We start from the raw sequence: 23,563 nt of genomic DNA, 5'->3' as shown, positions 1-23,563 counted from the left end.
TGCATACGTCTCCGCACTCTCTGGTTTTCTAGTGGCGCTCGCCACTACCCTATTTCGAAGAGCAGTGGCGAGTGCTCTAGTGGCTCTAGCTTCTTCGACGTTACCATCTATCTGTACTACGTGAGATGCCGTGAGAGAAACGCGGAAAACCATTTGCCACGCGCTCGTAAAGCTTTCAGGAAAATTAAGCTTCTCTGAGCGCCGCTGAAAGGCTCAAGTAAGCTCTTTGGCTGATGTAGGTCAGTTGAGCAGCAGGCTACCCTGAGCGAGGCATGTGACGCGCGTTACCACGGAGTGGGATGGGCGCAGCTCGTCTCGTAAACAGTCGGTCGTGTCGTCGCCGTGTGAAATGCGCGTACTGTGTGACGCGCCGGTTGCTGTTAATCCCCACCAGTGGCCTGTGAGTACTCGTCGTTGACGCCCGCTTGCTGCCGTCATCGGAATCGTAGCGCGGGGAAGTGCCGGCGATCTCCTTGGTTCCGTCGGCGTGGGCCGCGCCGGAGAGCAGACGACCATGTCGGCCCATCCGCTAATAGGATGCCCGGACGTGTCGTCTTTCCCGCCGTCGTACAGCGAGGCCACCCGGCAACACGCGTCCCTGGGCGGTGGACTGAGCTTCGTCGACTTCTTGCCGTACTGCATCAGTTCGGGCGGCCTCTTCAGCACGCCGACGTTCGAGCCGTTCAGGTAGGCCGCGCAGAAGATTCGCTGATCCTGTTCGCAGACGTACGCAATACGGTAGCAACAGACACAGCGCCATTCTACTCTAGTTCCGCTGTTGTTTCTTATTGTGTCGTGCAGAATCGAAGCGTATTAGTCGCGAGAGAAGCACAGGACGAATGCATCATATCCGAAACTTACCTGATCGCCGAGACTTATGCAACAGCTGTATGATTCCATGCCCGTACCATATAGTTGTTGCTGTCGGCTGCTTAACTGTTACAGATATTTGAGTCCAGACTTGTGCGTTGCATCAAAGTTGCTGAATTGGCGCGGGCGCAGTTGCAGCTTGTCTTATTCACGTACACGTGCGTGTGCAACTGGTTTCTGCATTTCGTTGGTCAAGTAGAGGTCACACGCGAGGTGGAAACTTCCTTGAGCTGTAGTGAGACCGACCTTGAATCTGTGCTGATCGTTTAACGGTCGTTTACGCCTTTGGTTCACTCCTTTTTGCATAAATTCGATCGTGATATCGTATATATATATATATATATATGTCAGATTTTATCTACGAGCGAGACGCGCGAAAGAGGAGGCTCCAGTTTACGAACTGGAAAACAACGCAGTTTTCCCTCACATCGGCAATTTAGCGTTTCCAGAGAGAAAACAATAGTGAATTGTTATAGTTCAAATTCCAGGAACTAACAGAATCTTCGGCCACTTCCTGTCAGAACACTTAAATATGCCGCATTGTTATGTGTTCCTTGCTTAATACCCAAATTTAGGCTATCTTGTTCTCATTTAGGCTATTTAGGCCTTTAGTGCATGACCTCAAAAAAAAAATGAATAAAATGCAGCTAGCGTGGTATCACTTTTAAAGCTGACACACAAATTTCCAGCAACTTCTGCAGGCTGTTCCATTTTTGCTTCTCTTTACGATGCACTCTAAATGTGCCCAAGAGCTGCCATGGCATAACTCATGATTCAGTGTAACATTGAGTGTATGGGAACTTGTTGGATTCCTAAGATGCGCTACATTTAGAACCAGTGAGTGCTGTAGACCAACACTGCATATAGCTGGTATATTGTGAAAACACTAGCTGTAAGAGTGGTAGTTAAGGACAGTGTTACAAATGGCACTTAAGCAGACCTGATATAGGTAGTGTAAATTTTACTGCACATCTGTATGGGGCTGTATATGCTGTGCAGTGCTTGCATGTGACATCTATATTGTCTAAGCAGAATAATCAGAAAAGATAAGGTGTGCTGTACAGCAGCACGTGTGGCAAGAAGCATATAAGGGGCATACCTGTAGACTCCCGTCATAAAAAAACTTAGCAAGGCCAGTTGGTTCATGTCTACAGAATAAAAACAAGGCAAAAAGTGTGATGAAAGACAGAAGAAGTGACGGATCATAGTGTTGTATAATAGCCTCTATGTCACGACTGCATTACAAGTAGAGGTTCTATGTCTGGCTGTATAATATTTACACAGTTTCTGCACCGTTTTCATGAATAAGTGAGGCAAATAAACAATAAACGTGAAATTTGCATTCTAAGTACCACAGTAATGTACAACTTCTTACGTTCTCATAGTGCTTCCTTGACAAGATTTTTGCAAATGATGTGTACCGCTTTGCACCAAATGCAGTCCCAATGCACTGTTGCCAGTCAGAGCTTTAACTTAGCTGGGATTATAACTCTGTTTTCATGAAGAGACTTTTTTTTTTTTTGCCTTGGAATTGTGAATCCGAATGGTCTGTAGTTTTGTTTTGTACCTTGCAATTAATACTGTTAGAGGGAACGGTTTTCTCTGTATCTGGATACTCGGCAGCAGGGCTAGTTGAAATTCATAAAACATCATAGTACACACAAGTGAGACTACCTTATGAGAACTCAAATGATGATAGTTCTGTCTGAATAATTTTAGCTGTAGTGTAAAGTAAATGGATGACTATGAGCAGAATGCGCAGTTTAAAAGCAAACAACATTCGCGCAGTAGGTATAAAGAGATGCTCAGAATGAAAGAAGGTGACGATTGATTAACAACCTTAGTGGGTAATTAAAGGTATGATAATATCCATTCAGTGTCAAGTAAAAATCTCCTATTTCTTTTCATTTTGTTGATACCTTGCACATTGCTTGCATGTTCACCAAGAAAGGTGCTTCTTTAATATGGCAGGTATATCTCTTGTAGTTGAATTGTAGTCAGTGTGGAGGGTAATATCGTTAGTGGTTCCAAGCACATTTGGCATGGTTCGGAAGTCTGGGAGTGAGTCATGTGGCACCATCAAACAATCGCTTTAATATGTGTTAATATTTTTATATTGTCACGTTGTAGTGACAGCAGTCCAGCGGTCAGGAAGACACCAGAAATACTTGCAAACGAAGCTCTTTATTTGGGCTGACTTTCGCCCTCAAAAGAACTGAATCACTCGGCGGCGGCGTAAGCAACAGGCGTGCTCGGCGGTCGTCGAACTACGAACGTCCGCCGCTCGCGGCATCGCTCAATTTAAAGGCGGCAAGGAAACTTCCAGATAACAGGACAAGATCATCTACAGTAATCTAGAAAAACCTAGATGCAGCCCTTCATGGCTGCGATCAATCGAGATTAGTCTGGTCGCTTCTCGCGCCACGAACAAAAGTGATAACAACCCTTTCCTGCAGCCTTGAGCGTGAACGAACAAACACTACAATGATACGTGGCAATATGCATATATAGTACACGTGCATAACATTTTCATATTAGTGTATATTCATAAGTATATGTGAAATTAACATGATGCAGGGTGCTGGTGCAACGTGCTAACGACTGGTTGATAGAAAACTGCACGTGGGAGGTGAAGACATGCGAGAGTGTCGAGTTCAAGACGTCATCCGAGGTGGTCAACACGGAGCGCATGACCTACTACGAGTATGGCGAGCAGAGCACTCGCTATGTGCGGAGCCTCAGGTTCGTGTGCACACTGCATATCGTGCCTGCTTGTATGCTGTGAAAGACGCATTCAATAATCATTGATCTCAGTACACCTACGCTGACCAATGCTGAGAGTTGCACGAGTCTTACACAAATGTCACAGGCCTACTTGAACAGCTACATATAGGCCCACTCTACTTTCATCTTCAAGTAACAGCGCAAAAACACAGACGGGACACATAGAACAAGAACACAACGAGCGCTGCGCTTGTTGTGTGTTTTCGATCTATGTGTCCCGTCTGTGTTTTTTTGCGCTGTTACTTGAAGATGAATAACCAACAAGCCAAAGCTGTTGTTCTGTCTACTTTCATGCATATGTGCCAGTTCTCGGGCCTCTTCCCTTCCTGCAGGAAGTGCTATCTTGGCAGTATGTCACGCGGTGTCTTGTGAGAACAGCAGTTTTTTAAATGCCTATCAAGAAACACCCTCGCACTACGAGGTTTGGAATTCAGGCTTCTCAGGTTTTAAGCGTCGGGAAGTAAGGAAAATGTCACTTTAGGTGTGAGGCTTCCTTTCTGTGGTCCTGGATATTTGTTGTGTCCTTGTATTTATGAGCGCGAGTATGTGCTAAACTTTAGCCATCACCACCCCTTGAAACGGCAGCTCATTTCTTAGCATATTCAACCTTATTCCTCTATGCTTTCCCAGTTTGCTTTCCCAGTTACTTAGCCGCCGCGGTGGCTCAGTGGTTATGGTGCTCGGCTGCTGACCCGAAAGACGCGGGTTCGATCCCGGCCGCGGCGGTTGAATTTCTTTGGAGGAAAAATTCTAGAGGCCCGTGTACTGTGCGATGTCAGTGCACGTTAAAGAACCCCAGGTGGTCGAAATTTCCGGAGCCCTCCACTACGGCGTCTCTCATAACCTTGGTCGCTTTGGGACATTAAACTCCATAAACCAAACCAAACCTTTCATAGCCAAACCTCTCATAGCCAAAGCGACTAAGGCTATGAGAGACGCCGTAGTGGAGGGCTCCGGAAATTTCGACCACCTGGGGTTCTTTAACGTGCACTGACATCGCACAGTACACGGACCTCTAGAATTTTTCCTCCAAAGAAATTCAACCGCCGCAGCCGGGATCGAACCCGCGTCTTTCTGGTCAGCAGCCGAGCACCATAATCAATGAGCCACCGCGGACGCATAATTCGGACGCGTAATTCGGAGGTCGTGGATTCGGATCCCACCGGCGGCATGTGGTTGTTTTTTCTTCTGCTTTTCTAATCAATTAGCTTTAAGCGATAGCATATTCAGTAATATTCTAAATTTATCGACACCACAAATTAAATAAATAAATTAAAAAAAAAATCCCCTGTGCCCCTTGGTTTCTGTGGCTGTTGGCTTCTGTCAAACCTTTCCCAGTTACTTAGTGTCGAGCTTCACGTTGAAATAGCATAAAGGGTTAAATAATAGCAATCGGCACTTTTCGGACGAGTTGAGTAGCCGAAATTTCATTGTTTTAGAAAGCGGGGAGAATGGAGAGCAGGGCAGCCTGCCGTGTTCTCAACTTTTGGGAAAGGGGTTGAGAAGGCTAGTGACAGCCGGCCAGATTTTGGAACTGCTACTACCCTTCTGACCCACCTCCTCCCACCTTTCCCATCAACGCACGCGTTGCGTGCTTTTGCTTTGGCTCCTATCGGCTTGTCTTGGCTGTGGCACAGGCTGTGGCTGGTGCCGAGACTGGACCAAAGCCGACCTGCTCAGCAGCTGGAGTACGCCAACCTGATTCCGCAGCAGACTGGCCATGCGGGCCTCTTTGGACTGCCCACGTTTGAGACGCTGCACGAGGTGCTGGAGCGCTACAACCAGCGCCTCATGCACCAGCCAGCACCAGGTAGGCACAGGCAGCCTGCATGCAAAGTAATATTCACCAATTATAGTCCCCTCGCAAGTGTATCCCAGCTTAAAAACCTTAACGACATACAGATACTTGAAATTCGTCGCTCCATTTCACTTCTGTGTTTGTTCCATAAATATGTTCACACCCGTCCTTCGTTGTTACCTCTGGCATCACCTTTCCGCTCTTCACAACGCTTACACAATCAACTCAGCTTCAACCGGATATATGGGAATACCCTGTCGTTTAATTCCTCTGCATTACCTAGAGCAATAAAACTCTGGAATGATCTTCCTGACAACATAATCTCTTTCATTGATCCTGGTGAGTTTAAAAAACATCTATGTATACATTTATTGCCATAGTGATGTTCGAAATGTGCAACAGTTTCATTTGTTCTTAACGTTGTTTTCCCATTTACCACTTCTGTTGCCCCTGGTTGCTTTTTTGTTTTTTTTTCTCTCATGTTTGTGTTTCGCTTTTTTTTTCCTCTCTATTTTCGTGTCTGATGTTATTTTAACTCCGTTTCGTATAAATTTCGTGTTCCTTTCTTGTCTTTGACTTGTACCACGTTCTTGTACCGATATTACGTTGTTTTTTTTTTTCCATCTGTATATACCTTTTTTTCGATTTGCCCCCCTCACCCAATGCTCTTCGGGGCCTGTGAGGTACTAATAAAAAAATAAATAAGTGCAACATGTGCACACTGAAGCATACTCTTATTGGCAAGACAAAAGAAAAAGCTACGACGGTGTCTCTCATCGCCCTGCTGGTTCCTGCTTCATTTCTACCTGCATTGTGAGAGCAGTCAGAGCACAGTTGCCAGCAGACCTCTGCACATTCAAGCCGTGCAACTTTGGAATTGCCGGTGAAAGCGCTTCACAAAAGTGTGTGTTGCACAAAAATTGGTTACTGCCGGAAAAGAATGACACATGGCACCTTTCAGTAATGCAGACACTGACTTCACTATTATATCTCATATTTATTTATTTATTTATTTATTTACAATACTGCCAGTCCCATCAGGGACCATAGAAGGTGGGCGAACAAAAATGACAAACATGATAAAAATTTGAGCAGTGCACTCTGGAATTAAAAAAAAAAGGGAATACAAATCAAACACAGGTGAACAGAAAGGAACAAGCAAAATAAAAGAAAAGGTAAACATTAGCAAGGAAAAACAAAAGTACATGTCTAGGAGTTGGTTGGAGCATTGCCATAAGGAATTCAATTAGAACACATCGGAACACAGCAGCAGAAAAAATAAGAGAGACTTTCTTCACGATCAATTAACAATCTAATGAAGTGATGAGAGGCGGTTGAGTATGTCAGTGAAACTGCTTTATTCGTTAATTGATAAGGATTCTATCCGTGACGTGAACTGAGATAATGTGGTTGCATTTATGAGGGATCAAGGCGATTCCATTCTCTGATCACGAGGGGAAAGTATGAATACATGAACGTGTCGTTATGGCATTATTACATCATCAGTCACAAAAAGGTGAGAACCAGATGCACACGTCTCTACACGGACTATATTTAGTGCATGATGGGCTATCATCGTCACCAGCAACTTCATTGCACTGTTTGCCCCAGAGCTCCATTACTGCCTAAGTATTGAGTAAGTATTGAAATGACTTACAGGCATTATGTGCATTTTTACAGCGTGTTAAATGCACAGTATGCATTCTTGTTTATTTTTATATATCATGATTGGTGAAAAACTGCATACCATTTCCGTAAGACAGTATTTTTTTCCTCCCATCGCACTATGAAAAAAATTAATGCATAATATTCATTTATCACCTCAACGCCAGCCAAATGCAAAACGCATCCATGTGCTATGCAGTATCAGTACATGAAGAATGTCAGGGGGTCGAAATTTATCAGAGCCTTCCACTACAGCACCTTTATCTCTCTCCCTTCCCCTATGGCATGGCTTGGGTTTCTACGGAGAAACAAGACACTGGGCCTTTCCAGCCCACAAAGCCAATTTCTTATCACCACAAAGCTCTTTGGGACTGCAGGATTACAGTCTGAAGCCATGCAGTTTTTGAAAGGGATGATAAAAATGTGCTGATTTTTATGGGTTTCACAGTGGACAGGAAAAGCACTTATTGTCCTTGGAGTGCTGTTGATCAGGAGTGACGTTTCATTGTGACATCCAGGTGTACTTGATAATGCGTAACTGCTTGCATGCTGAAAAGAAATATGCTGTGCTGAAGAGGAATCTACTCTCTGCAGAACATGCTATCAGGCAAGATTGTAGCATGATTGTAGCGCTCTTTATAAAGCATTTATCAAAGCAAACCAAGTTTATTACTTCAAGCTCTTGCAGTATATAAAGAACAACAAGCTCTACACTACAACAAATCCTGAACCGTGTTCACAGTATTCTCTCCGCAGAGGACACAGAAGGACACCTATTACAAGAACAAACTATGGCCGGCAACATACAGACTTCCAGATACCTTTGTTGTTGAATCGTGTTGATGAATTAGTCAATTTTACGAAACCAATGTCCAAACATTTTCTAAAAACCCTATTGCTCAAGCATGACTTTGTATTTGTGTCATTTTGTGCTGTTTCTTTTGTTTTGCTGTACCTGAAAATGTATGTGTTTTTAGTATTACCGATTATCTTTAGTAATGTTTCTTATAACAACATATCTTGCTTTCAATATATTATAGCTAGATGTTCTGTTATTGCAAAGCAATCAGCAATTCTATGTTAGTCTATTTTGTAAGTATTTATGTGTTCATGCATGGCGCAAATCTATGTGACCAAAGATTGTGTGCTCTTTACCTGCTCGCTGAACGTCATCCGGAGCGAAAGCCTTTGTCAGGCACTGCAGCCTTTAGCTTTCGCTCCGGCTTTCTGTAATCAGAAAGGAACAAATAAAGAGAAATAGAAATAGAAAACAATGTGTGTGCACCAAGGCACCTGCTTTTTGTGTTTTTTGTGTGTTTTGTATGTATAAGTTGTGCTTGTACGGGAAGGTTCGTTAGCTGTGCTTGGTCCTGCTAGCAGCTTAGCCTAGCCAACTAGGTGCAACATTGGACTCGGAGGCAATTCTTTCCAAGCATAGTTTTGTATGGGCAGTGGTTCTCTTGCATTTCTTGAATGTTATTCATTACAAAAAGATGCCATGAGATTGCTCAGGAAGTTTCAAAGAGCCTTTGAAAGGCACACATTCAAAGTCACTATTGCCATCTGTGGGCAGCTCAAAGAAGCTAGCTTTGCCAGTGGCTCACTGGTGGGTCACGCCTCACCCGAGAAAATTTCAGGGTGGCCCACTGGTGGGCCATTATGCACAAGGATGAGGACTCAGAAAACCACTGCCATAGTGAATGTGTTAAATTTGAAGTAATGTAAGCCATAAGACGGGGAAAAGGGAGGGCATGCTACTAAGTTTTAAAAAAAAAATGTTGCCGGATGAAAGTTCACCGTGGAGGGAGTATATTGCCTTCATCATCTGATGCAGCTTTATCCTGCTTTCATCACTGCCTATAGCAGGGTGCACCATTCCGGCTCTGACGATTCCGGCATGCGCAGGTCGTATCCTCGCTGTGGAGACGCAGGAGATGAAGATACCCAGCTACTCAAGCTTTGACCCGGACCGGTCTTACTGGTCCGAATATGGAGGCCGCAACCGGCACTTCATCTTCGTTGTTCGTGTCTTCTACGAGCTTGGCTCTACGGGGTGCGAGGAAATTGGTGAGCCGGTTTATGGCTTTGACATGACCCGTGAGATTCGACCTGAAAAGCTTCTGGCTGCACCTTCACTGCACATTGCCTTTCTGAACAATGTTCCTCTGGATAATTCTGCTTGTATCAGAAGTAGCTTTCGTGTCATCTTATCTTTGCGTCGCAAACTGCTCAGAAGTGGAGCAGCAAGAATGAAGTGAGAAAACGAAGTATGTGGTGAAGTGAGCTCTCATCTTCATTCTTCCCGGTGCACAGGTGTGGCAGACTTTGTGCCGCTGCGGCAGTCGACGGGTGGCCTCTTTTCGTTCCCGAGATACGAGCCCTTCTGCAATGTCATCACCCGTGCAGCGCAGTGGTGTGCCCAGCAGAGGTCACTGCGCGTCTGCAACGCCCAGTCCCTCGAGATAAAGCTCAAGTCAGGTGAGGAGGCTGTCTGTGACATGAATAGCGTTGACTCTTGCGAGGTTGCTCGCAGGTCTTCTCATTCTGTTTCTTGTGAGTTAGTGCCTCCTTTGCAGCAAACTTTTGGTGTACCTTTAAGGGAAGATTACTAAGCATTAAGCAAAGTCATTTTGTTTTTTTTTTTTGCGCGCTGGTACTTATATTCGCCATTCCCCACATTTAGCCGTTGTGTGCTTGTTTGTCTGAAGCCTGCTTCCGACAGGTGTCCCAACTGCCCACTGAGTTGTGGGCAACTTGCCCAGAGTCTATGTGTGTGCGCGTGCACGTGCGTGTGTGTGTGTGTGCACGTGCACGCGCGGGTGTATGAGCGCATGCATATGTACGTACATACACACAGACCTGGCAGGTTGTGGTGACATCAAAAGGGCAAGTGGCATAGGTGGCAGGTTGCTCGCCTTTTATAAAGAATACACACACGGCGACAAACATCTTATCATAGCAATGTTTAATAATGCAGAAATTGCAAAAAAACACCCTGCTAGCGCACATATTCACATTTGGCCTAGCTACGCAAATCAGCTGCGATGGCTCAGTGGTTACGGCGCTCGGCTGCTGACCCGAAAGATGCGGGTTCGATCCCGGCTGCGGCGGCTGAATTTCGATGAAGGCGAAATTCTAGAGGCCCGTGTACTGTGCGATGTCGGTGCACGTTAAAGAACCCCAGGAGGTCGAAATTTCCGGAGCCCTTCACGACGGCGTCCCTCATAGTCTGAGTTGCTTTGGAACGTTAAACCCAATAAACCAAACCAAACCAAACCATTTTTTTTTTCGTGTGTCCTCACTCCAAGGGTGTGTCATTAAGGATGACCCGAGAAGCGGGTCACAAAGATGCTCATCCATTAGGGCTCCGCAATTTCAGCTGCGGCATTTCTTTTGGGCTATGCCAGTTGCTTTAATGTTCAGAGTGAAGTCTTTGTCCTACTCCATGGAAAGAGCCACTCAGAGACAGCATCACTGCATTTTTACGGCATTGCAGGCATTGCTCGAGGTTTGCTCACTAGTACAGGGATTTAGTGCAGGATGGTTCCCCCACTCAGAGAATGCACATTAGAGCATCTCCATCTCAGACGTACTAAGCACAACCGGGCACACAATTGCAGGCACCATGGTGGACACGCAGCGCATGTCATACACGGAGCATGCCGAGCGGACGACCTTCTTCGTGCGGGTGCTGCGGGTGGCCTACAGCAAAGAGCCTGCGCTCCTGGAGGGTGACCTGCCCCCCTCGCCACCCCTCTCACTGCACTGCAAGACCTTCATGCCACTGCAGCTCACACGGGGCATCTTTGTGCCCGAGTTTGAAAGCCTGTCGGCCACCAAGAAGCGCGTCGAGGCCTGGATCAAGGCCACTGGTCAGTTTTTTCCCCTGTCTTTGCAACGAAGCTGTGAGTGGCTCACTTGTGGCATGAGCAGCGTTGTCTTCGTTCATGTTACCGCCTCGGGGTCAAATGACCAGTTACACGACCTGTAACATGACCGCCGACGCCACCAGCAGCGAGGAGCCATCTGGATCCTCTCCACACAGATGTTGAAGAGTCTGGTCAACCGCATTTACGGGAAAGCGTAATTGTTAAGGCTTTCTTTTCTTCATTGTTGTAGTAGCGCTTCCTCTGTTTCAGTGTGACAACTTTACGAAAGGACTCGTCGGGTCGCCATCGTCATCACAGCGGTTACCAGCCTTTTCCCGTGAATGTTCAGTTAGCTCTGGCTTGCGCCAGTCGCCACCGCCTTATTCCCTCAAATTTCTTAATCATATCTGCCCACCTGACCCTTTTCCACTTTCTGCTATATTTAGCATGCATTCTCATGGTATCTGCTGTCTTAACCCAAGGGCCCTTCACTTATCTGTTCATCACACAAGTTGTTATATGGCTTCCTGTGTGAATGTACCCATTCCTTAATGTAAACAATTTTAATGCAATAGGCTTCTCTGTAACGAAATTCCCTGATTGGTCCAGAGAGGTCACATGACCTCGTTACGTCATCACAACCTGCTCGCCATTGCAGGCGGCAGTTCAGTGCAGTTGCCACCTGCCCACCGTAGCACTGCACATAAGCCTTACGGGAGTTCAGGAAGAGGAACCTGGGTCTCGCAAGCCCCACCGGTGCGGTGGCTGTATTTGGAACTGCCACCTGCCGGGGCAGTGGTATTTCACTTACCTGCTGAACCACTGTGCCAGTAGTGGTGTGAAGACTCCCCACAATCTGTGAACGCGGCTGAGAGGGTCTTGATGTCATCAGCACCACCAATGGACCAATCATAAGGCACTTTGAAAATCTGAGGGCCCCAAAATTTGTAAGTTGGCCCACCCCCAAAAGTTCCAAAGGATTCCCGAAATTTCGGAAGTATAGGCCCATTCCAGAAAATGAATGAACTGTTTCGCTACCACGGAAAAATGGACGATTTGGAGTGTACTGAAAGAAAAATTTTTTTCACAAGAACTAACACACCCAGCACATATTGCAATGCATGAAATTGTAGCTTATTAGTTACACTTCTGAATGAAACAAACAGAAGAGTTGTGTGTGCAAAAGTAAATGAGCATTTATTTGTGAAATTTGCTAAAAACACAAAAAAAGTATAATAGCAAAAACAAAAATTACCGGCTGCACTAAGCCAGCACTTGATTAGAGGAAAACTGGAATATACAAACTGTTGTGCATGCTTATAGCTGTCATTATTCACAATTTCAGCGCTGAGAAAAAATTACTGCACTTTCCATGGCCTGTCAAGTCAGGGGTCATGACTGGGGTGCCACTGTGAAGAGCAATCAAGGGTGAAGATGTGAAGCAGGGGTAGACTGACAGGTGCTTCACATAAGGTTTTATCTTTGTTCCTCCCTTGTTCTTTGATAGACAAGCTTGCAGTTTCTTCTTTTTTTTTCATTTTTTTCGGTTGGTGTTGAATGGATTCTATGGGAGGATTGGGGGCGTGGACTTCTTTTCCCTCATCATACCTGAAGATTTCTTGAAGGAGCTGCTCCCTGAAAGCCGGCTGATAAAATTTGGCATTTTAGGCAAGCTCTAAAACATCAGGATCGAATAAATAAGTTTTATCGATGTGGTTCAAAAGCCAGGACACTTTCCGAGTCTTGCCAATAGATGCTGCCACCACTGAATCATCCGGGTCCGTTACGTGCAAAAAACAAACAAACAAAAAAGCGAAAAATCAATTTTGAGAAATGATTTTTGATCGTAGAGGGCCAGAATAGATTATTCTGGTATTTCAGTAGAGATATAGTCGTGGCAGGTCAACAATTCCAATGTATATGATCATTGCAATGAACGTCAGCATCTCCAACAGATACACATCTTCCCATAAGCCGTCACACCGAGCGTATGCTTGCTTGCTCAAAATCTTCATCCATGCATATTTATTAGTGTTTCCGCACACAGTCTTCATCATTTCCGCCGTGAAGAGCATCAAAAAAAAGTCTAGAGGTCGAGCGAATCTCCGAGCGCCGCTCCGCAGCGATGTGCCGATATGGACACCTAGCTGTCGTCTTGGTTGAAAACTGCGACGCGACCTTGAGCATTTCGCAAACTGTCTTCGCCATATGTTGTGAAGACCCTGAAGCACGAAAATAAATCACTGTCATCAATTACAAACCGTATGCACCGCAGAAAACACACAGCGAACGAAAACAGAACTTGCATGCAAGTACGCGTTGCCGTTCTAGGTGCCCGAGGCGAAGTCTCGCTGTCAAAACCGAAATCCGATGTTTGTACATTGTTGCCCGACTAATAACCGCTGCTTTCATCACAAAAAACGAAACCGAAACTGGCCGACGTGCTCGGTGTCAGCTTTCGCTTTCGAGGAGCGTGCGGCGATGCAGACGCCATTTTCTCCGGCTGACGCTACTGCGGCCGTTCAAAGTTTTGTTTTTCACGGCGCCCCCTCATGTCAAAACACTAAAACCAAGGGTGCAATCGAAAGAGCAGTTGTTGAGCTCCCTAACTAGATGGCGGAGCACGTGCGCGACGATCCAAAATGGAACTTTTTTGCGTGGGCGATTTGAATCGATCATATGCGATCGATGGCCTATGGCGTGGTAGCGAAAGAGTTAAGGGGGATTGGTGCATAGGATTAGTATAATTTGATATGATAATCCACTGGAAGGTACTTGAACATTTCAGAAGGTGATGACTCATGCATACCCTATAAGGGGACTGGAACGTGTTTCAACTGGAATTTTGGTGGGGGAATTGTAAGAACATTGTAGACACCATAACAGGCGCCCTAAAGACAGACGATAGCATACACGATTGTAGACACGATTGTAGACACGATAGCAGGCACCTTAAAAACAGTCGCATTTTCTTCTTTAAGAATGTGGTGTACACTGCAGTGTGAGGCACTCACACAAAGCCTCCTTTTCTTTCCCTCATCCTAAGCTACTCCACGTTTCAGGGGCAGTGGGCCCAGTTCTCAAGGAGTAGGAGTTCGAGTCCTGGCTCGACCATTTTTCTTTTGGGTGCAATTGCTTTTCTTTTTTCTGAGGTGCTAGGCAATGGTGGTGGAATGATGTCACAACCCTGTGGACCCATGAGCAATTGTGTAACGACGTAATCGCCGTTGTACTTTGTTATCGTTGTGGGGTGTTTGAATTACCCATGCTAGGTCATGTGGTTGTGACGTCACATCATCACTGACCAATGAGAATTTTGTTTTCACACCACAGAGGTTGTCGTCGAACACAATTTCGTTCTTACGCCCCCAGGGTTGCTGCTGAACACACTCTCTAATGCTATCAAGTTAAAGGTGCACTGAAGAGGATTCTGAACTTGTCTTTTTGCCGCGGGAACTCGATCTACACGTTCCTAGCATTCTTAGAAACTGCAACTTATTGCCCTGTATGGCCGATTTCCCTAATTAAATCGAATTAACGTCCGGCTCCCGCCCTTTTTTTTTTTAATTCTGCCTCGTACGATGAGCGGAGTCGACCAACGCGTGAAGTTCCTTTCAGCCAGCTCCGTGGAGGCTTTGCTTTCGCTTTATTTTGTTTTTTAGGTTTCCATGAATAAATAGTTTCATTCGCAGATAATATAGCCGCAAAATAAGCCCGCAGAAATAAAAATACGCGCAGACTATTTGCTACTACGGACTACTACGTATTACTCCACCGATGGCAGAGCGGCAAGCCGCCACGGGACTGGGTGAAAGGCGCTCCACGCGTTGGTCGACTCCGCCCACCGTACGAGGCAGAATTAAAAAAAAAAGGGCGGGAGCCGGCCGTTAATTCGATTTAATTTGGGAAATCGGCCATACAGGGCAATAAGTCGCAGTTTCTAAGAATGCTAGAAACGTGTAGATCGAGTTCCCACGGCAAAAAGACAAGTTCAGATTCCTCTTCAGTGCACCTTTAAAGTGTTTCACAACCCTTACAGGTTGCGGGAGTATAAGTTCCCGCATACCGCGACGATGCCTGCCATGGATAGTGGCATTGTGAACCCCCAGAAAAAGTCTTTCACTGAGTCGTCGCTTTGAAACTAAGTGCATTTAATGATGTGCTGTGTGTGCTGCATTTAACACTCTCGTACACTGCACAGGTGCTCGGGTGCTGAGCTGCGAGACAGTGGCCATGCGGCTCTTCACTGGTGGCGAGGTCCACGCCAGCATCGAGAGCAGCTTCACATACAACAACGGCAATCGCAGCGAGTACTGGATATTTGTGCTGCGCGTCTACTTGGACGGCGCTTACCAGGAACCACCGCAGGAAATGATGCCCCCTCCGCCTGAGGTTCGAGAAGTTGGCTGTTGTGCTATTCTCTGAGCTGCGTCCGTCTCTCTGTCTCTGTTTGCTGCCTGCACGGACTCCTTCTGTTCCTTGGAACATTCTGCTAGCGTAGGCTGTTCACTGTGTTGTGGTCGTTGGGTGCTTGAATGGTGCCCAGCGTTGGTTAGTGCCCAGATTGGTCAGCGTGTAACTCTTGGTGCGTGCTAGTGTCATAGAACAACTCCTCGAGCTGCTATGTGCTCACTGAAGACATTCCCTCCCCATACATGTGTTCCTCAAGCAAGAGGCGCTGGAAGGCTGCAAGCCTTCGTTATCTCATCTGGCAAGCGTGGACATTCGCCTAGATGTTTTAGGCACCTGTGCCTATCTGGTGTTGATTCTGTTACATCAGGCATGTCATCAAAGTTATCAGTGGGGCAGCTGCCTACTTATGAGGGCTGCTTATCTTTTTGGACACCTCCTGGCACCTGTGTGAAACCCAGAGATAAGGGTGCTAGTGGTGCAGTATAACCTGGTCAATGTGGGCATTATTTCTGCTAGCGTGTGCTGCCGCTGTCCTCCTGTGTCTGTGGGATCCTTCCTGGCAAAAGCTTCTTATCTCCTCGGGCATCCCCAGACAGTTTTGTGATGCCTGCAAGAAGACCAACTGGTTGGGGCCTTCATATCTCCCCTAGGTGCATCTCTTACTATGTTTGATGCGTGGACATACCCATATTTACCATTTTAGTGCAGCTTGCTTATCTTATCAGGCACCTTTTGAGGAGCCATATGGCGTACTCTAGTGCTTGGCTTTTTGCCCACCTAGTGTGAATGGTCCCTCTCTCAGTGGGTGTGCCCTCGTCCTCTTGCTGTGCCCATGGGAGGAACATTCTTGCAGTGGCGAGTATCTTGTCAAGCACATTTGTGCTCATGTGTAGCTCTCTATGTGCCTTGCACCGGGTGTTCTTGCACTGCACTGCTGCTGTCACGCTGCTAAAAACTTTTTTCTTTCTTTTTATTGATTCATTGTGCATTGCAGTAGTCTCGTGCGAATGTTCCATTGTCGTGCACATGGATTTGTGCATCTCAGGGCTTGCATCTTGAGACTCTCCGTGATCGAACTAGTCTTTCAGTTCCTGCTGATCAGTTTGCATGCACTGAAAACCAACCTTAAAAAAAAAAAACAATTTCAAGATGGACGGGCTTGTTGATACAGGTCGTCGTTTTATAGAGCACTGCTGTGGCTTGGGCTCCTGGTGTCGCTGAACTGCGATAGCCTACCATCCAGCACTTTACGGGCGATGGACAGAGCTGTCCTCTGAACTTAATATATTAAATGTGTTTGTGATGTGGTTTGTGCTTTCAAAGCATATTGTGTGTAGCAGAGGCACTGACATATTCTAAGACATATGTTCTGACGTTTCGTTGAAGTCCGTGAGAACTTCAGCGATGAACTGCAGATTTCGTGACACTTTTTTAGGTAGTTTGTCAAGATAAATAACTCTAAGGATTCAAATATCTCATGATTTGACTACCTGGCACTAAGGTATTGTTTTCTAGGCTTTAGTGCTATTGTACCAGCCGGTCCCGCTTACGAGGGGGTACCCAAAAGAAACCGGACTAAATTTTTTGGCCGGCAAAGCTTCTGTGGTACCGTGTTTTGCCACTAGGAGCGCTTAGAACGAACATTCCAGAGTCAGTAAGCCGAGTGCCGTCGTTGAAGGAGGTCAGACTAGTTTAGGCACAGTTTTAGAGTGACGACTGTTTTGTGTGAATGTCGTTTTTGCAATGGCTGATTTTCGTGAACAGCGTGCGCCGGTGAAGTTCTGATTTTTGCCCAGAAAAAGTTGAATGGAAACTCTTCAAATATTAAGAAAGACGTACAAGGACGATGCTATGGGGACAACTCAAGTGTTCCTGAATCGAATCCTGAATCAAAGCAACAATCATGCCAATGGAAAACTTCAAATTCACCTCGCCTCAAGAAAGCTCGTCAGGTGAAACCAAACCTCAAAACAATGCTGATTTGTTTTTTCGACGTGAGAGGAGTCGTCCATTGAGAATTTGTTCCGCAGGGTCAGACAGTTAGCCAGGCTTTCTACTTAGATGTTTTGAAAAGATTGGGAAACAGTATGTGGTGGAAGCGGCCAGATTTGTGGCAGTCGCGTGACTGGTTTTTTTCATCATGGCAATGCCCCTGCTCACACAGCCCTGTCTCTACGACAATTTTGGAGCAAAAATGGCATGACCCCTATTCCTCAACCCTCACACTCTCCCGACCTTGCCCCGTGCTACTTTCTTTGCTTCCTAGAATGAAAAAATAGGTGAATGGAAAGCGTTTCGCTGATGTTGCTGAGGTGAAGAAAAAAACGACGGAGGCACTGTCAAGCATCACAAAAGATGAATTTAAACAATGTTTTGAAAAAATTGAATGAAAGATTCGACAAGCGTATCATTGCAAGTGGGGAATACTTTGAAGGAGATTGAAGGTCTGTGCTTAAAATGTGAACAAATAAGTTCAAACAAAGATAAGTCCAGTTCCTTTTGGGTACCCCCTCGTATAGCTTTGTGGTGCCTCTTAGGTAGACATGAGAGGAAGTGTAAGTAAGAATGTTGCATGAAACAGAATGTCGAGCATCTGTGCTTGTCAGAAATTAATATATAAAGCACATTTTCTATGCTGCCTTCTTATCTCGTCAAGCATTTCTATACACACGCTACTTGGATATAGCAGAGTTGTTTCCCAAGTTAAATCGATCCTGTTAGGTTTTTACCTATACTTTTGCTCTAATGTACACTGCCAGTGTGAACAGAATGTATGACAGACAGACTGCTTTTATTTCTGTTTTGCCCGCTTTTCCAGACTTGATCCAGCTCATATCCATGTGCATCGAACATGTATTTTACTGTAGTGGTGCCAGATGCCTTACTAAATTGAGTCCTAGTTTTTTTTCTTTTTTTGCTCTGACGTTATTGTTGTGGTGGGAAGATTCTATATAATATAGGAACCCAAGCTTGTGCTGTATGACAAGTGCTTGAATTAAAAAGAAAAAGGAAGATTCAGATTCTGTACAAACTTCTATAATTATTAACGAGTATGTGTTCCAGTTGAATCTCCTTTTTAGCATTGAAAGGCATCCTATTTTATTAATTCTGCCACCAGAACAAATTTTTTTTCGGATCTGCTGAAGGCAGTAGTGCTGTTGGTAGGAATCGTATCAATACTTTTGCTTTCTGTTACATGACCCTTGTCACAATTTTATGTGCTTTTATTCAAATGTGTTCCCCTCAGAGTTTGCTGCATTGTATTTCTGATGGCATTGTTGTCTATTTGTTGTGTATTCCTACCTGCCTTGAGCGCATACTAATGCTATTCATATCGTACTGTTCCTTTATTGTAAAGATATAATGTGTCGCTGCTTCCACCAAGCATGAAGAAAAACAATTTTACTTCTTAGTGCTTTCTTGCTTAATTTGTCCCACAACGGCGGGATGAATATGAAGCGGAATACAATGGTGAAGATTTTTACTCCAGCTAACTTACGTGACAGGAGGTAGTCCTTGTGGTACTGACACAGTTGGCGTGACTAGAAAAAGATGTGACAATGGTGACTCTGGTCAAAGCCTAGGTGCCCTGCCTTCTTGATTTCAGAAGAAGCATGTATTTGTGTGCAACTTGATGTATGTTTTCTCATTATGTGTGGCGAAAGTTGCAGACAACGTAGCTTCTGTTGTGAAGGCGTGCTGGTGAGTCGTAGCCCGGGGATGCCGTGGATTCTCCTGTGATTGTATTTATAGTACCTGCCGATGAGTTCCATCAGTGCGACTTGAAAGTCAGTCACCGACTACTGTACACATGCGTTCACATTTGGGGCACTTTTTCACGAACTGTCTGACCTTCCTAAGATGCAACTTCCAATGCAGTCACGCTACAGCGGAACAGACAATGTACATTGATGCCATCATGCTGCTGTCCGCGGCTCCGTTTGTGTGCACTGCACTGCGTTGCGAGTTTTGTAGAGCTGTCAGTCAAAAGCGGAGACTCAGTGGGACAACCATTAAGAAAAACACTTTGCCCCTTTTAATGAACCACTATTCCCCGATCCTCTCCTTCTTTTCAATCGCTGCTGGCTTGCATTGTTCGCATATAACAACCCTGCGATCTCCCCCGTTCTTCTTTAGTTCAAAGCGCTCCTTGCGTGTTCCCTTGCCCCCTGTACTTTCTTGGTTCCCAGTTTGCTCAATTAAGTACCAACTAGTTCAGGCTTGATCAACAGATAACCTTGGACTCAAGCATCATCATTAAGCTTCTGCAGCTGTACCGATCATTGGCAAAGCCAAGCCACCCTGTTCTCGAATGGTGGGCTTTCTTAAAACGGAAAGGTCGTGGGTGAATGTTTTCCACTTTCATCCCAGTCACTGCACTCAGTGGCTACGTGACAATTGCTTTCTGTCAAGTCCGGTTCGGCCACCCCCGGCCATCCAGCTGCACCGAAAATGGTGTCGCCTGAAGATGGTCCCGTCGGAACTTGGCTTCGTATCTGGGTGTGTGTTCTTACGCTGGTACTTCACTTTGCTGGAGCCTTTGTTTATATTGTGCGAAGTGAAGTTCATTTTATAGAAGCCATGTCACAGTGACTCTATTATTGTTTTATTTTGTTAAATCTCCAAAATACTTCTGCGATACTTCTGCACTATGGACTGTTGCAATAGGAGTGCAGATTCTTGTTGTTCTTATAGATTTACCGATAGTATCCCAGAATCTCTTTTTTTTTTCCCCCTCAGTGATGAAAGGGAGCTCTTGAGCGCAGCATAGTGAACTGACTGTGCAAATGTGTACAATAAAGTGTTTTTGATGGGTGCTGCTAAGAGCTCATTGCGGATCTTACATCATTTTGTGGCATTCACAGAGTTCTTGAAGATTGATAGGGACACGGAAAAAAAATCACACGGCTAGTGACACCTATAGCGTTGTCTCATGGTAGCCACTGGTGTTACAAGAGAGGCTTGTGTCATATCGCCCGTGGCACTTGACCGGATAATGGTGACGCACCTCATCCTCTCAGACACTAGAGCACAGGTATCTGTCTTGTCGCGTCACCAGCCTCCAAAATTCATGAATAATTGGATATTAAGATATTCATGCTATGCACTGTTTTGAAATCCAAGCCAGGCAAATGCTTGTGCAGCATTACTGCCTCTGTTTTCTCCGTGAACTGTGCATCGCTGCTCACTCAAAGATGTCTCTGTGAAGAGAGTATCTTCCATTCGACAACTTCCTCTCGAAACGAATGGATGCACATAGCCTCTGCAGTAATGCAGGTTCTTTAGTTTCTTTTTAGCAATAACGCATCATGAACTATAAAGATTCAGGAAGTGTTACCGCTAATTAAGATACCGGGTGTTTCAGCCAACACTTTCAAAAATTTTCATAGACAGGCTTTTTGGGATAAAAATATGGCTTTTGCGGCACAGTATTACCAGTGTTGGCGGACGCCAGAAAACTGGTGAATCGTCTTAAGTAGTAAGTTGGTTAACCAATTTTTAATAATTAACTTCTTAACTAGCTGACTTAGGCCCCTAGTTGCAATTAGAGATTCTTAGCCGGTCTTTAGTAATAGCCATATCAGTTTTTAAAAATTAGAAAACGCGATTAGCGTTGGAGCTGTGGCTCGACGAAATTTGGCTTTTTCGACTAGTTACGTGCACTGGAGGGGTTGCTTTGCCTGCATGCTTTCAAAAGCCGATGTATCTTTGCATGATGCAGCCAGATTTTGTCGAGTCACAGCGGCGAAAGTAACCGCATTTTCGAAATTCTAAAAACTGATATAGCTATTAGTAACAACCGGCTACAAATCTCTAATTGCAACTAGGCGCCTAACTCTGCTAGTTAAGAAGTTAAATATTAAAAATTAGTTAACCAGCTCACTACTTAAGACAATACACCGCTTTTCTGGTGTCCGCCAACACTGGTAACACTGCGCTGCAAAAGCCATATTTTTACCACAAAAAGCCTACTGATAAAAATTTTTGAAAGTGTTTGCTGAATCACCCGGTATATTGTTTGCTGCTTTGGAAGTGGTGATCAAGCTTATTATCCCGTGGCAAATACGGAAGCACAACGTCAGAATTACCCTTGCAGCAGTAGTTGCGGCAAACAGCCGTAGCCATTGCTGCGTCACATTCACACGAATATGACCGTGCAGAGATGGAGCAAGAATATCCTCTGCGTGCTGGACAACTGTTTTTGCATCCATTGTGCTTGCAGAAACGGCCACGCAAGGCGACTGGAGGCCTGCTGCGATTTCTGCGAGCTACTTAGGATTTGGCGGCAAAAGAGAGGAAATTATATCGCACCTGGCATGATGCTGCAGCGGATGCTGTTCAATGCACCTCAAATGTTGGATTCTGGGTAACCTGACCCATGCACCACAGTACCCGATGTAGCAAGGCCAACGAAAGCGCACCTGCTGACCCCTGCAGCAGCTTTTATTTATTTGTCACTTTACCCACAGTGCATTGTTTGGAATTACAATGGAGGGAGGGGAGTTACAATGTAAGCAGTACAACACAGTTTTAGGTAAAAAGAGAATAAAGGGCAGCATAATTTGATACCAACAAACAAAAGTATGAATATCACAACAATGAGGCAAATGATTCGTTAGACATTGTGCGCACAACCTCTCGGCGCAGCTTGTTCCATTCGTTAATTGCTTTCAGGGAAAATGTCATTTTTAATAAATATGCTGTACATTTTATTTCTTTCACTGTGAATGTGTGATCCCTTTTTGCTGGAAATGTAGTCCGGTTGAAACAAATACTGATCACGATCAATACCAGTTTTGGAAGTAAATATTATGGAAGAGTTTAAGCCTAAGTGTGAACGTGCATTTCTGAAGTGTGCCCCTTCCTACGGAGTTCTTTGCTGATCACACACTGAACTTCCTGTTGTAATTATTCAAAACAAAACAGACCTGTTGCATGCTTGCATAATACAACTGGATCAACCAATTGGATCCCTATGTCCAATTGAGTCTATTTGGAGCCAGTTGGAATTCCCAATTGCTTTCAATGTTTTATTTTTTACTCGAATGATAGAGGCTTAGAGGAGATGTTTTTTGGGGCTTTGAGGAGCAGGTTTAATACAACTGAAGTGAAATATCTTGTGAAACTTCAAACTGTGCCAGTCAGGTTGCTCAAAAGGAAGTATGTGTACTGTCATTGGATACATCTGGGCCATGGAACACATGGCAGCATGTCAGCCTTGATGTCAATGAATACAGATTTGCTACTTATCAGTGACATGAGATGTAATGTGCCAAAAATCCCTTCCAGAACACTAAGAGGATCCAGGCTACACACTCCAAAAACATTTGTGCTCACCGCAACGTCAGTTGCAAGATGCGCTGCTTCAAAAATTCTGTCTCTGCACAACCAGTGTAATGAAAAAAAAATTGTGCCCACAGCCGTATTGGATGCGACCCTTCTGTCACTGCCGCTGTGGTGTCTTGGTGGTTATGGTTATGCTCATGTGGCCACGTGCAGGTGCAGATAAAAGTAAATCGAGCAAGCTATTGCCTTCTTACATTTTTCATCTGTTGCCCAATTTAAATTGGCAGCTATGGTCCATATGTGCTGATAAGGCACGCCAGTGCGCTTTGTCATGAGCAAGCTATGTTTCTTCGTTTCCGACAGGGAAGGCGTGATTGCACTTAAAACATAATGGTGTGTTCTGTTTACTTATGTCTGCACCTGTACATTTACTCTCCACTGCTTAAGTGCGAATTAACACACTGTGAGCACATACGAATACATGTCTGTGTGCCATTTGTTAAAAAATAGCGTCATCTCATAGTAACATGACTACTGCACTAAAATAAGCTTTTCTGGATATAGTATTAGAACGCGAAGAAGTCCCTCACCTTTCCTATGCATTGTTTTGATGTTCTGCTCTTCATTCACATATTATGCATGGCCAACTCACCACTCAGTCTACCTTGTTACCTAGATGCCTGCAGCCATTCCTCCAGGGCCCTGCCGCAGTGGTTACGGCGCTCGGCTGCTGACCCGAAAGATCCGGGTTCGATCCCGGCCGCGGCGGCTGAATTTCGATGGAGGCGAAATTCTAGAGGCTCGTGTACTGTGCGATGTCAGTGCGCGTTAAAGAACCCCAGGTGGTCGAAATTTCCGGAGCCCTTCACTACAGCGT

General features: G+C 45.2%; 1 protein-coding gene across 2 annotated transcripts; it reads left to right on the top strand.

Annotated features, from left to right (window-relative positions):
• The first annotated feature begins 88 nt into the window (after positions 1-88).
• On the top strand, positions 89-22,112 carry LOC149335729 (uncharacterized). 2 transcript variants are annotated; one of them, XM_089552316.1, is made up of 8 exons: positions 90-687; positions 3,448-3,612; positions 5,292-5,464; positions 9,023-9,184; positions 9,431-9,595; positions 10,738-10,989; positions 15,188-15,378; positions 21,623-22,112. In XM_089552316.1, the coding sequence occupies exons 1-8, from the start codon at positions 515-517 to the stop codon at positions 21,674-21,676; spliced, it is 1,335 nt and encodes a 444-aa protein (XP_089408442.1). In that variant the 5' UTR covers positions 90-514; the 3' UTR covers positions 21,677-22,112. The 2 variants fall into 2 exon arrangements, with proteins under 2 accessions (XP_089408443.1, XP_089408442.1); XM_089552317.1 differs by lacking the exon at positions 21,623-22,112 and having other exon boundaries at positions 89-687; positions 15,188-20,217.
• The last annotated feature ends 1,451 nt before the right edge of the window (positions 22,113-23,563 follow it).

The sequence above is a fragment of the Amblyomma mixtum genome, chromosome 7 (genome assembly GCF_055824585.1).
Source record: "Amblyomma mixtum isolate Tamu chromosome 7, ASM5582458v1, whole genome shotgun sequence".
Taxonomy (NCBI): Eukaryota; Metazoa; Arthropoda; class Arachnida; order Ixodida; family Ixodidae; genus Amblyomma; species Amblyomma mixtum.
Note: the sequence above shows the minus strand (reverse complement) of the source record. Positions and strands in the feature narration are given on the sequence as shown.